The 14,139-nt window shown below is 39.6% G+C and overlaps 1 protein-coding gene across 1 annotated transcript in view; it reads right to left on the minus strand.

Annotated features, from left to right (window-relative positions):
- Nucleotides 1-14,139, minus strand: part of Unc13c (unc-13 homolog C) — a 447,691-nt gene that overhangs the window by 89,836 nt on the left and 343,716 nt on the right. Inside the window, exons 19-21 of the mRNA XM_076576687.1 lie at nucleotides 8,850-8,976; nucleotides 3,058-3,154; nucleotides 1,555-1,698 (exon numbers count right to left, since the gene is read on the minus strand). Of these exons, the coding sequence (XP_076432802.1) occupies nucleotides 1,555-1,698; nucleotides 3,058-3,154; nucleotides 8,850-8,976 (368 nt within the window). The remainder of the gene's footprint in view (nucleotides 1-1,554; nucleotides 1,699-3,057; nucleotides 3,155-8,849; nucleotides 8,977-14,139) is intronic.

The raw sequence follows: 14,139 nt of genomic DNA on the forward strand, positions 1-14,139 counted from the left end.
GCAGAGTTTTCTTAGTTATCCTAATCAACAAAGATGTGTTTAATGCATTTCATAGTGGATAAATCCTGTAATAGAATTTGGCTGACAGTTTGCCTGGAATCCTTCATGGGGTCCTAGCTGTCGGCCAAGTCAAGCCCACCATTTTGACTCTCTCCCCCATCTTTTCACATTGCACAGCTAATTTTCTCACTTAGCTCTTTGAGCCTTCTAGGACCCCTGCTCTCCCCTTGTCAGCCCTCTCAGGCAGGAGCTCTTGAGTCATTCAATAGTGAAGAGGTCTCTCCAGGGTCACCTAAGCTGTCTGGTGTTCCATGACCCAGAAGTAAATCTCTGTGAACCATGGAGCTCACAGACGTAATTGTTACCACAGGATGATCTATCCTGACACAGTGGAAGAGGAGACTGTCTGCTAGAAGACATCCTCCCTAATTAGAAGAAAATGTAAACATTCTTCTGAGAGGCAGGGCCAATGACAGGGTCAGAGATGAACCTCCCACTCACTTCAGTCTGCTGGGGGATAATGACAAATGAAGTTATAGACATTCTATGTTTGTAGTTAAGAGCAGTCACACACTCAGTGTGCCCATCTATTGTGAACTGAGTGGTTTTCTCAAAACTTGACAGTCAAAAGATCTAATCACTAGGAGCACAAAATGTGACAAACAGTCAGATAGAAAGTCTTCAATTTGTTTAGAGATAAGACCTTAAAAAGGCAATTAAGTTAAAATGATACCTCTTGGGTGATGACCATAATGCAATTGGCAGGTTTCTTTGTAAGACCAAAAAAAAAATATATAAATAAATAAAATAAAAAATGGCTACACAGAGGCACCAGAGAGCTCAGTGAAAAGTCCCTGTGAGGGCACATTGCAAAGGTAGCCTTCTGCAAACTACAAGGTCTCAGAAGAAACTAAATGCATGGATGCATGGACCCTAAACTGTCAATCTTCCAACTTTGGGAAAAGGTATTTATGCTGTTCTAGGATCTCAGTGCATGGATTTGGTTACAGCAGCTCTAAACTAAGACCTTACATGTTTCACAGTTTAAAGTGGGGTTTTGGCATTTCTTAATTTTCTAACAAGACAGATATATTTTGTGTGTATTTATTAAGAGAATAAAGTTCATTTCTTTATTCATGAGATTCAGAAAATACATGTTTTTCAACTTCTCTGATAGCTTGATGATTACATTTGAAATTGCTGTGGTATAAGGTTTTAACATTGTCAATGTGAATTTTTTTTGTCACAGATTATGCTTATTCATGATAACACTCTCAAAGCAGTAGCCAGGTGAGTAACTGAGGCCATGGGAGAGCTCTTCTCAAATGAACATCTGGTATCACCTCATCAGCCCAGAGCCCAACGAGTATTTCCCTCAGTCAGACACAGAAGTGTGTAGCCACACCCCCAAATTATTAAGTGTAACACAACTACCTTCTTTCAAAATTCTAAAACTGGGGTTGCATCCCAAATGGCACCAAGCCCTAACCCTCTGACACAGCAGAGATGTATAGGTTGGCTTGTTCCAGAGAAGACACACCTGATACAACTTACCTTGGCAAACCTTCGCATTAAGTGAGATAAGGCTTCAGGATTGGGGCATTCCAGTTTCTTAATGATCTCAAAGCTCTGATTAAGCTGAGCAAAGACATCAACCACGGAACAAGAGAAGAGGGCATGATCTGATGTCTGCTGGAACTGAGGGGCGAGAAGAAAGATTGTCTGAGTAAGGAATGGGGGAAAGGTGCTTCACTACATTTCTTTCTTTCTTTTTCTTTCTTTCTTTCTTTCTTTCTTTCTTTCTTTCTTTCTTTCTTTCTTTCTTTCTTTCTCTCTCTCTCTCTCTCTCTCTCTTTCTCTCTTTCTCTCTTTCTCTTTCTCTCTTTCTCTCTTTCTCTCTTTCTCTCTTTCTCTCTTTCTCTCTTTCTCTCTTTCTCTCTTTCTCTCTCTCTCTCTCTCTCTCTCTCTCTCTCTTTCTTTCTTTCTTTCTTTCTTTCTTTCTTTCTTTCTTTCTTTCTGCTTCACTACATTTCTAAACAACTGATCCTCTCACACTTGGTCCTTGAGTTGGAGTTGAAGGTCAATGAGGATGAACCTTCCCTATAAGTACCCTGTAAACCTGAGAACTGAAGTGTTATATAGCCTGTTACCCCTTTGGAACCAAATCACAGGGCAGAAATGGGAGAAGCAGACAGTTTTACATAAGCCTATGCTTAGGGAAATGGAGAAAAAGCTCAAAGAAAATCATTCCTATTTCTAAAAGGGAATGTTTTAATGGATTTCAGTTGTTATGAGTGGAAGATTCCCTCACTTGGTAGAGTTGCTATCATCCTCATCATCATCCTCATCATCCTCATCCTCTACAGACATGTTCTTTGACCTCTTTGACCTGCTAATCTATTTTTTCCTTAACAATCAGCATTGGCAAGGCATGGTGGTGACACCTGTAAGCCCAGCATTTGAGAAGCTAAAGCAGAAGGATCAGGAGTTCAAGATCAGCTTTGGCTAATAGCTTGGTTTATGCACCATTCTCAAGAGCAAATCAAAACAAACAACCGGTGCTGGTCCTCACAGCTCCCTGGTAGCTTAAGAAAGGAGAAGTTATCATAACTGCCCATCTCTAAGATTTAAAATACCATGTAAAAGGTAGCTATAAATTAGACATAAGGGCTATGTTGAGTTCTATTAAAGGAATGTATTTCCTTCTGCTAAAGCATAACTCTTTGTGTATATGTTCAGAGGTCAATGTTGAGTCTTTTTCTCATCACTCCTACCTGATTTTTAGAGGCTTCCATGAAAACAGAGGTTTTGTATGAGCCAGAGGATTTTGTCGAGTCAGACTTAAACAATAAAAAAGAATCTTGGGGCAAAGGAATGATTGATTTCTCTTGTTTTCTTTTTTATTCAATCGGCTCTTGCAACTTTTTGAAATTGTGTTAAATCTGTTTAGGTCGCTGAGGAATTAAAATGAAACTAAACTAAAGACAACGTGCCCCACACTTCCTGCTCGCTCAGAGGTGAGAGAGAGAAATGAATCCTGGCCATGTTTAGACTCACTCCATCTTTTTTGTCTCTTCCCAGTGCTCCGTGAAGGAACTCCATGGACACATCTTCATTTTCATCTAGCCACTGCATGACAAAAGGCTCAAACCACCTACAAAAAATAAATAAACATGTTACCTCCCAGGATGTCATTTGCATGTGATGAACAGCTATGTTGCTCTGTATGAGGGAGATTCAGGATCTCTTTCGCTTTTGTTCCTTTATAGAGGGATATATTTCATCAAATGTTAGCTTCCTCACCTCCAATCTCTCTCTCTTTGTAGTCCCATGCTGCCTCAAATATACTTAGTTCCCAACACCCACTGGGCAAGTCCCTCCTATTTAAGATTCAAATTCCTATGGACTGTAGACCTCCTGTGCTGAGTTGCTCTCCCACCATCCCATAATTTCTTTCCATTGAGCTATGTAGACCCATAAATCTGCAGGCAATTTGCTTTACTTTCCAACTTCTTAAACATCCCCCCACCCTCGTGATCTACCTGCTCTGGTCTAGTCTGAGGTAAGTTTCAAGGCTCTTTTTTCACAGGAATGCCCAGTTGATGTAGCACTATTTATTTAAAAATCCATTCACCAGGCAGTGGCATACGTGTGGGTCCGTCTCCAGACTACTTTGTTCTCTTGGTACATCTATATCTACTAATGTCCCACTCTTCTAAAACTGCACCTTTTAAATAGGTCTTGATAAACAATTGTGTAGTCCCCCAGCTTTTAAATTTTATCTTCAATGTCACCTGTTACTAGGGAAGTCTAGTCCTTGAACTCAATGAGAAGTTTGGGAATGTTATTGACATGCATCATACTTCTTTATCCATTTTTTAAAAAAAGATTTTAGAATATTTTAATTATGTGTATGTGAGTGCAATTCTTGGAGTCCAGAAGAGGGCATTGGATCCTCTGAAGCTGGAATTACAGTTTGGGGCCACCTGATATGGGTGCTGAGAATTGAACTCTGGTACTCGGTGAGAGTAGTGTGGACAGCCTTGGACGAGGCTGGCTCCTGAGCTGTTCTTTGCATGTTCACTCTTATTTCAAGTGCTCTTGACTATGACTCCAGCCTCTTTAGTTGTTTTTACATTGTTTTTATTTGTCTGTTTTTTTTAGGGCTTATTTTATTTGATTAAGTTAGATTTTAGCTGGGCATGGTACTGCAAGCCTTTAATCCCAGTACTCAGGAGGCAGAGGCAGGTGGATCTCTGAGTTTTAGGCCAGCCTGGTCTACAAATTGAATTCCAGAACCGCCAGGGCTACACAGAGAAAACCTGCCTTAAAACAAAAACGGAAACAAAAACAAAAACAAAACAAAAACAGTAATTTCCTTCCATTTTTAATGCAGTGATTATTTTTTTAACTAATTGTACCATTTCTTCTGTTTTCTCATTTTCTGGAACTCAGGTTTTTGTACCTTAACTGTACACACTGTTTCCTGTATCTTTTGTCATTGTTTTGGGCATAATTTACTGCTTTTATACCCCATCTTTATATACAAGCATTCCCTCTAAATTTACGGTCATGCTATTTTTGTGCCTTTTATGCTCTATATAATTTATCGATAATCTTATCTGTTACATTTTAAGTTTTACCTCAGTTCTATAATTTCTAATTCATTCCTATAGATTAAAATGTTCTGTTAAAACCCCAATATTTTAAATCATAAATCAAAGTCTATGACTGATAATATTAACATTTGTGTTTTCTCTTGGGTTCTAGATATTTGGGTCCTCTGGTGAGGTGGGTCCCTATGTTTTTGTTGGATGTTACATTGTTGCCTCTGAAGGATTGTTTCTCCCCCTTTACAAGTTTTGTCTATTTTTTGTGTTTGAGTGTTTGTTTTCCTGTATGCCTGTGTATAGCATGCATGCCTGGAGTCCATGGAAGTCAGAAGAGGGCATCAGATCCCTTGAACTGGAGTTACAGATGGCAGTGAACCATCTGAGAACTTAACCCAGGTCTTCTGCAAGAGCAGCCAGTGCTCCTAACTGGTGGGCCATCTCTCCAGGCCCATGTGGACCTTTTATTGATCACTTACTCAAGGGAGGATTTAAGTTTTCCCTTAGAGAGGGCACTTGGGGAGAACAGCTCCCTTTGGAGAGGGCTGGCTTCTGAGTTGCCCTTTTCATATCTGCTCTTATGTCAAGGACAGAGTCCACTGAGAGACAGGGCAGTTTACAATGCACACTTTCCCCCCAGTGAAGTCTGGACCTCATGTGTTCCATGAGCACAGAGGGGCTGCTAAAGTCTCTACTTAGTTACAGACCCTTGGTGCCCACTTTCTACTTGATGGTTGTCTTCCTCAGTCTTCACACATATGTAAATTATGTGTGGGAAGTAACTGAGATCTCCAGAGTCCACAAAAATACTGCATGGGCAGCATGGCTGTATACTCTTAATCACAGCACTTAGAAGGTGGAAGAGGGTCTTTGAAGTAAGTTGATGGGTTGGCTAACCCAGTCTTTGAGGTGAGCTCTGGAATCAGCTGAGAGACCTTGCCTCAGTGAATAAGGTGGAGAGCTATGGAGGAAGACATTAAGTTTCCAACCTCTGGGAAGATACTCGTGGAGTCTTGTGTTCATTTTCCTGTCCTTCCCTTTCCTTGGGATTTTGGTCCTACATGGATAATGAACCTTCTTGACCCTGGACACCAGCATTTGCTTCTCTCCAGGGAGATTGCTATAAACTGTGAGCCATTGGCTGCATGTTTGATTTCCAAGTCCGCAGAATTGCCATTTGGCCCACAGACTTGAGTGTGGAACATGGAGAGACGTTAGTGTATGCAGACTGTCTTCTGTATGCTTCTCCCCTTCTCAAGGATACTAATTCTTCATTCACAGCTGCCTTAGTTGCTCTCTGACTCTGTTTAATCTTGCTCACTTTGGTAGCTGGTGTTCAGTAAGAATGAGTGTGATTTTAGCTTAATGTAATAAGTCTAGACAGCTAGAAGCAGACGTCTGGTAGACAGCTCCTCTGTTTTTCTTCCCTATGCTCAATCAAGATGCCAGCAACTGCTCTGTGTGCATTTACTTCATGTCCAACTCTTTTTTCATTCATTTTCCCTCATAACATTTTCAGTTGCACAGATTCTGTAAATTCTATCTTCAGAATTTTTCTCTCATGTGTCTTCAACCCTTTCTGTTCTCATTTCAAGTGCTCTATATAATAGTAAGCTTTTAGAATATAGGATATAATTTTATAATATTTTGTCTTTATTTTTTTAAATTAGTAAGGTTTTTATTTGTAACAGAACACATGGCTTTATTTCATTTTATTGTTAACTCTTATAAAGTATATATATATATATATATATATATATATATATATATATATTGATACATGCTCTGAAATATGCACACCTTGTAGAAAAGATAAACCAAGCTAATTTATCATAAACAATGAATAAGAACAAAGCCTATATAAAAAGCCATGGAAATCCCACTACTTTGTATGCTAAATTAAAACATTAATAAACATACATTACCCAACACACTTATGACATTTGGGGACAGAACACATAAGTCAATTCTTAGTAATTTTCCAGAAGTTTTATTTTATTATTTTTTGCATGCGCATGTGGAAGTTGGATGTAGACATCAGATGTCTTCCATCATTGCTCTCCACCTTATTCATTGAGGCAGAGTCTCTCAACGATTCCAGAGCTCACTGACTTGCCTAGTCCAACCAGGCAACTTGTTCTAGGGATCTTCTCTTTCCAATTGCTAATTGCTGGATTTACAGGTGACCCTCTGTGTCCACGTGTCATTTACATGGATTCTTGGAATTCCATTCCTAACAAGTGATTTGACTGCTGAGCCACCTCCCCAGCCCAATTCTTAGCAATTTTCAATCAGATAATATGCTGTCATGAAGTATTGCCACTCTGGTTTACAATAGCCCTTGAGAGTGTCCCTCTTAATTGATACCTGTATCCTGTGACCTGCAGCCTGTATCCTGTGACCCACAGCCTGCATCCTGTGACCCACATCCTCTCATGCATCCTTTGTGATGTAGAATGTTAACTTGTGTCACCATGCTCCTCCATCTTGTGTTCCTCTATGAGGAGATCACACTGAGGCTGTTAGTATCCCATCATTACATTGCTCATTAACTCCTAAATCTCTGCTCTGTCCCCTAGTCTCTGTTGCTTCCAATTCTCATGATGCCTAATGACTGGTACACGCTTCATAGCATCAATTTATATCAGTCTAGTTTAAAGCTGTTTTTCTGATATCACTTCCTACTGATCTGGGTACAATACCTTAGACTCCACTAGAAGAACAAGAGTATCAATGTATCAGAGCCCATGGAGTCCAAACTCTCAGCCTTCATTTCTGCATCAGCACTTTCCTGTTTTTTTCTTGACCTAACCTGACTGAGTTTTTCAAGTCTACAATAGATGCTGCTCCATCTAGAGACATCAGTCCTTCAAATGGAGTAAGACTTTTCTTGTGAATTGTTTACACTCTTTAAATGAGCTTGTTTCATTTTGCTCTGCTTCGTCATAACTTTTGTGACTATCAATATTGCCTAAATACACACTGCTTCAGGGTGAGGTCTTTATCTTCCACACTAATCTTCTATAGACAAGAGTCTGGAAGTCCCCTTTGACCAGAATCAAATAGAGTTCTGATGCAGAATGCACTCCAAGTGGCTGTAGGATTACAAAAATATTTGACAGACATGGATGGTTAATCTCAACTGTCAATTTAATAAGTTCTAGAATCAGGAGGCAGTTGGGTCTCTAGGTGTGCCTCTGAGGGAGCCTCTTCATTCGGTTAGTTGAGGTGTGAAGACCCACCCACTGTGGGAGCCATCATTCCCTGGGCTGGGACCCTGAACTGTATAAAATGGAGGAAGTGAGCTATGCGCAAGCATTCATCTGCTTCTTGACTGTGGATATGATGTGACCTGATACTCGAAGCACCGCCTCTGTGACTTTCCTCCCCTGAAAGAGTATAGCCTGGAACTGTGAGCCCAAATAAGACGTCTCCCTTACATTGTTCTGTAAGGCATTTCATCACAGCCAAGAGAAAAGAAACTAAGACAAAAAAAAAGGCCTCATAAAATTAAAGTGCCATTGCTAAATAATCATTTCTACTTCAGATACATGAATTTCAAAGGCGGTTATAACTTGCATTAAAATGAAAGTCTGATTATCTAGAAGTCAATAAGAGCATGCCAGCATTTTCTTCTTTTTCTCACTTTCCATATATGTGTGCTGTGCATATGTGTATACGCATGGTTTCATATGTGTTTGAGTGTGCATGTGGAGGTCCGCGGTTGTTGCTGGGAATCATCCTCCCTTACTTTCCTGCCTTATTCACTGCAGCAGACCCTCTCAACCAAACCCAAAGCTCACCAATATGGCTTGTCTTGCTATCCAGCCTGTTCTAGGGATCCCCCATCTCTACCTTCTGACAGGGCAGCCACCACGCCCAGCTGACATTTTATGTGAGTTTCTGGGAATCCAACCACTGGTCCGCAAGCTTGTGTGGCAAATGCTTAAACTGCTGAGCTATGTCCCAGCACCATGCATTCTAGCACTTTGACAGGAAATAATTTCATCGTCTAAACCAGGGCCCATCCTATGTTTCTTTCTCTTTGAATATCTGATTTTTGAAATGTGCCACACCATCCTCATGGCCTCAGAGACGTGCAAATCTTCCCACAGTGGTTTTACGACAGAGATGTCTGCATTCAAATGAGAAGCATGTGAAGAGTCTTTTACAACTCAGCTGTGATTTTGCAGCACTGTGAATTCAGGACAAAGGGGGAGAGTGAAAATCACTACTTACAAGGAATATTCCGGAACAGCATCCTTGAAGGCAGGAAGTTCTCGTACATACTCATTATAAAACCATTTCACTTTGAAATGCAAATTCATATAATCGGTGCTCTTGCATAACCGCTGCTTCTCATGTTCTGTAACAGATAAAATCACACAATTAATAAAGTGTGGCTTGCAGACAATGCCACTGGGTTCCAATTGACCTTTATTATCAGTATTTCTATAAAGAAGAAAATTGTGTATTCTAGCCAAAGTTCATTGCTGAAGGCAGACCTAATATTCTGTAGCATGCAAAAATAATTTTGAAGGGACAAGAAAGATGGTTCAGTGGTTAAGAATGTTTGCTGCTCTTACAGAAGACTGGAGTTTGGGTCATAGTGTCCATGTTTGGTGACTTACAACCACATGTAATTCCAATTCCAGAGGAACTGACACTGTCTTCTGGTCTCTGAGGGCACCTACAGTCATGTGTACATACCCACATACAGATACACACATAATAAACAAATAAAATAATCCTGGATCCTTCCAGGGTAGGCCAAGTGATTATATGAAATGGTTTGAGTATTCTATTGTGTCTCAAATTGGAAAAAGATGAGAATTTTTATGGAGAAAGACTAATAACGTAGTAAAACTTGCATTTATCTGGAGGCTCTCATCATTTGGCTGCTTTAGCCGAATACACAGTGACAGGAAGAATTAACACTCTAAGGGATCAAATATGACTTCAAGTAGAAGTCATAATCGCTGATTAACATGGGACAATGTAACACATACATGGGCAGTTCACATCCCGACCTAGTTTTAACACTTAAAGAATTAAGATGGTTGAGGATAGAAGAATATATTTAACTTCTAAGCCATATATATATTTTTAATTTCCTTGGAGGAATTTTCTAATATGTGGCTTAAAAAGACTAGTCTAAAACTGTTTACAGGATATAGGTATATGGGGCTGGGTAGAAGAGACATACAGAACATTGCTGAGTGTGTGTATGTGTGTGTGTGTGTGTGTGTGTGTGTGTGTGTGTGTGTGTGTGTGTTGTATATATGTGTTTATGTGGGTATGTGCACATGTGTATACATATGTGTATGTATGTGTATGCATGAGTGGAAGTCAGAGGTAAAAGTTCATGTCTTCTTTAATTGCACTTGTTTTACTGAGACAGGGTCTCTCGCTGAACCTGGTGCTTACTGATTTGGTTTGACTGGCCAGGGAGACACAGGGATCCTTTGTCTCTGTTTTTCCAGGGCTGGGATTACAGACTTTCAGCAGTGTTTCTGGCTTTTCTCCTGGGTTCTGAGGATCTAGACTCAGGTCTCACGCCCTCACAGCAAGCCCTTACTAACCAAGCATTTCTCCAACCCTGGAATATGTTTTACTCTGTTCTGTCTAATTAGTCATTGTTCACAAATATGAACCTGTTGACCAGGTTCATATCTGGCAGCAACAATAAACACAACCAAACCCTAAATATCTGTTTTTCTTCAGGATGAAAGCAACTTCTGAGAAATCTTTTTGGGAGTCTGTGACTCTCAGTGAAGTAGAGGGCTTTGTGTTTTTATAGAAATATCCCATGCTTTGCATGCTGTGGTAAATAATAAAAATGTAGACTGAAGTAATTAGATTACTATTACATAACAGAAGACATTCCTGCTTTCCCAAACCTGACCATGGGGTGATGTGAACCCCAAATGGAGGACACAAGAGACTAAAACCCCAAACTAAACCTTTAAATTATCTAAATAAGGTTAATTCAAGAAACTGTATGTCAGGGAGAGCTGTCCTCACGTAGAAGTGATGAGTCTTCCCGGACAACACTAAACAAATGATGAACGGGACTTTTTTTTTTCAGCCACCTCCAGCTTCATCTTTTTTACCATTTGATGTCAGCTCTGCAAATACCTCCCCTTTCAGGTGCTTAGTGTTACTTCATTTTTAAGAGGAATATTTATTTGATCAATCACACATAGGAAATGAATACAGTAGGACCCTAGAACACCAATAATGGGAGACTCTTGCCTTGGGACTCATGCATTTATCATTATACAGGCTTTATACAAAGTTGCTCATGGGCTCCTCTGTGACCTGGGATCCAGAGCAAGCCGAAACATATAGTAACAACTTTAAATGTTCTATGTATGGCAATTAAGTAGGTTAAGCCTCTTCTCTTGTGACTCTATCACTATGGTTATGATCGATAACTACTAGGCCCCTAGACAGTCTAGTCCACACTTTGCCCCATATCCAAACTAAAATGTTACTGTGTGGGAGCACTTGTGTAAGGCACCACACTGACTTGCCAGGCTCTAAGTATGAGTGGGGAAATGCAATGGATTATTACATAGTGAATATTATTTTCAAATTAACAACTTCAAATTTTCTAAATCTGGCTCTGGTTTAGATACTGAAGTGATTCAGAAGTTTTACGTGATTGCAGACATGTGTATGTGCTGACTGGCTACGATGGTAAATGCTGTATGATTCTTATTTCCCTGGCTTGTAGATGAATAGTGTTAGATATAATGCATGTGAAGAGTGGTACTGATTCTTTGACAACTAGCTGACAACCATTGAAGGCTAGAGTTGTCACATACCAGGCACCCCAGTCACATGGGAGGACAAGAGAAGATAATTACTAGGACAAGGCCAACCTGGGCCACAGAGTTATGTGTCCTTTCTGATAAGGTGAGAGTGAGGGGAAAAATTGAAAATTCACAGAGTCAGATGAAAATGGAACACAGCCTCCAGTCAAAGCAGTTTTAAGAGGGGTGCTTAGAGCTACGAATTACTGCATTAAAAAAAAAAATCAAAGAGAGATAAAATATATAGCCTAGTAATACATCTCAAGATCTTAGAAAAAACTGGAACAAGACAAAACTAAATCTAGCAGAAAGAAGGGATAATGATGAGAGTGGAAATAAAGATTAAAAGACCAATGCAACGGACCAATGAACCAAAGATAAACATGACCAAAAAATCCTTTCATAAACTGATCTAAGGTACTGGAGAAGGAATGAGGGATGAGGGAAGACAGATGGACAGACACACATACACTGAAGTCATAAAAGTGACCAATAAAAGAACAAAGAACAAGCATTCTAAACAATAAATGGGTAAATTATCTGAACAGATACTTCTAAAAGAAGAAATGTAAATAATCATTAAATGTGTAAAAAAAAAATACCCAGCACCTTCAGCTGTCAGAGAAACATGAATCAAAAGCATACAGAGATTCCAATCTGTCCCATTCAGAATGGTTGTATCAAAATACAAAGGCAATCAGCCAGAGAGAAAAGGAAAGGAACCCTTTTACACTGTTGGTAGGAAGCTGTAAGTCACACAGCCACTGAGGAAAACAGCATTGAGTTTGAGCTCCAGGAAAGGCGCAAAGCTACACAGAGAAACCCTGTCTCGAAAAACAAAACAAAAAAAACAAAACAAAAAAAAAAACTAAAACCAGAAATAGCACACGATCCAGTTTGACCATACCCAGGTATCAGGGAAGAAATGAAGCCGGCACACAGAATATCTACCCATGTTTATGGGTCCCATACTCACAGTGGCAAAACTACAGAACCAGATTGGGTACCCATCAGTGGAATGCATAAAAAAATCATATAGGTACTCAGTGGAGTTTTACTCAGCCTCCAAAGAAGCCATATCATTTACAGGAGAGCAGATGGAACCAGAAACCAGCAAGTATGTGAAGCAAAACAGACTTTCAGAGACAAGTATTACATATTTTTTTTTCACATTCATAGAACCTAAGTGGAAAACAAAGATCTGAAGGTAAGAGAGTGACCATTAGAATTAAGACAGGAGGCTGGGGGTGGGAGGAGAGAAGAAAGGATAAAAAAAAATGGTAGTGGGGAGGGTGGGATTGATTAAAGCACAATATACATATGTACAGAACATCACAATGAAACCAGCAACTTATAGAATGAATATGACTTAAGTATTATACAAAATATACATACAGAATAACTTCAAATGTTACCTCGCTCAGGATGATAAAAATAGGAAAAAACCATTAAGACAGATGGGATGCATAGTTCAGAAAACATTGCACTGTTGGGCATGTTTTTATGAAGAATTGATATTACTTGAAAATTGTATTATTATTGCATATAATTTTGTTGAAATAAAGGTGATAAAACATTTTCTAGAAGAAAAATACAATGAATTCTGGGTATATAAATTTAAATATTTAAATATTACTAGTAAGAGTAGAAGACCCACATATATATGCAGAAAATTAAATTTTAACTTTGCCATCTTCAAAAAAGTTAAAGAAAAATTGGTGCTACATACAAATTTTATGATGTCACTATAGAGAAATATTCATTAATGTAGAAAGAAAGAACACACTAACGGCTCATGAGCTTGTTTATAAATTGCACATATTTTAGGGCTGTGATAGCAGGGTCTTGGGCCCCCTGTTCCAAGTGTTTTCCCCTATTAACAGAACTCTGAAGGTAATGGCTACCAGAGGAGACATTTATGAAGTGCAGGCCAGATCCTGGATGAGGCACCGGGAATAAAAAAGAAAGGTCACTCTTACTGCAACTTGATATAACTTGATACACTGGCTGGCTGATATCCATGGGAGGCCTGCCCTTTTCTGAAGAAAAAAGAGGAGTGGATGGGGATCAGGGTTAGAGGAGAGGTTGTGGGGAGGGACTAGAAAGAGAGGAGGGAGGGAGGAAGGGAGGAAGGGAGGGAGGGAGGGAGGGAGGGAGGGAGGAAGGGAGGGAGGGAGGGAGGGAGGGAAGGAGGAGAAACTGTGATAGGGCTTGGAAAAAATTAATTAAAAAAGAACTCGATAAAAAGATCTACAGTTTAAAAAAACAAAAACAAAAACCAAACAATCCAAAGAAAACCAACCCAACCCAACTCAACCCAACCAACCAACCAAACAAACAAACAATAACAACAACAATAACACCCCCCAAAAGAAAGGCCACATGCTGTACTGTCCATCTGAAGTATGTCTGGGTAAGGAGGAAGGGTGACAGGTTCAATAGTGTGTCAAGAGTGTAGCTTATAGGATGCTGTAGCCTGCTAGAGGAGACGAATTTAACCCAACTATTAGACAGCTGCAGAAATAATTTCCTCTAGTGGAATTTAGTAGGGAGAAAGGAATCAATAGGGACATCACCTAAAACAGGACCCATTTGCCCTTCAAAAGGAGCCTACTTCATATGCACAGTGTCCTTTATGAAATTATATAACTGTTCCAATGAAAAACCCTGCCCCCATCCCCTTTTTTGTTTCTTGAGTTTTGGAATGATTT

The sequence above is a fragment of the Peromyscus maniculatus genome, chromosome 7 (assembly GCF_049852395.1).
Source record: "Peromyscus maniculatus bairdii isolate BWxNUB_F1_BW_parent chromosome 7, HU_Pman_BW_mat_3.1, whole genome shotgun sequence".
Classification (NCBI taxonomy): Eukaryota; Metazoa; Chordata; class Mammalia; order Rodentia; family Cricetidae; genus Peromyscus; species Peromyscus maniculatus.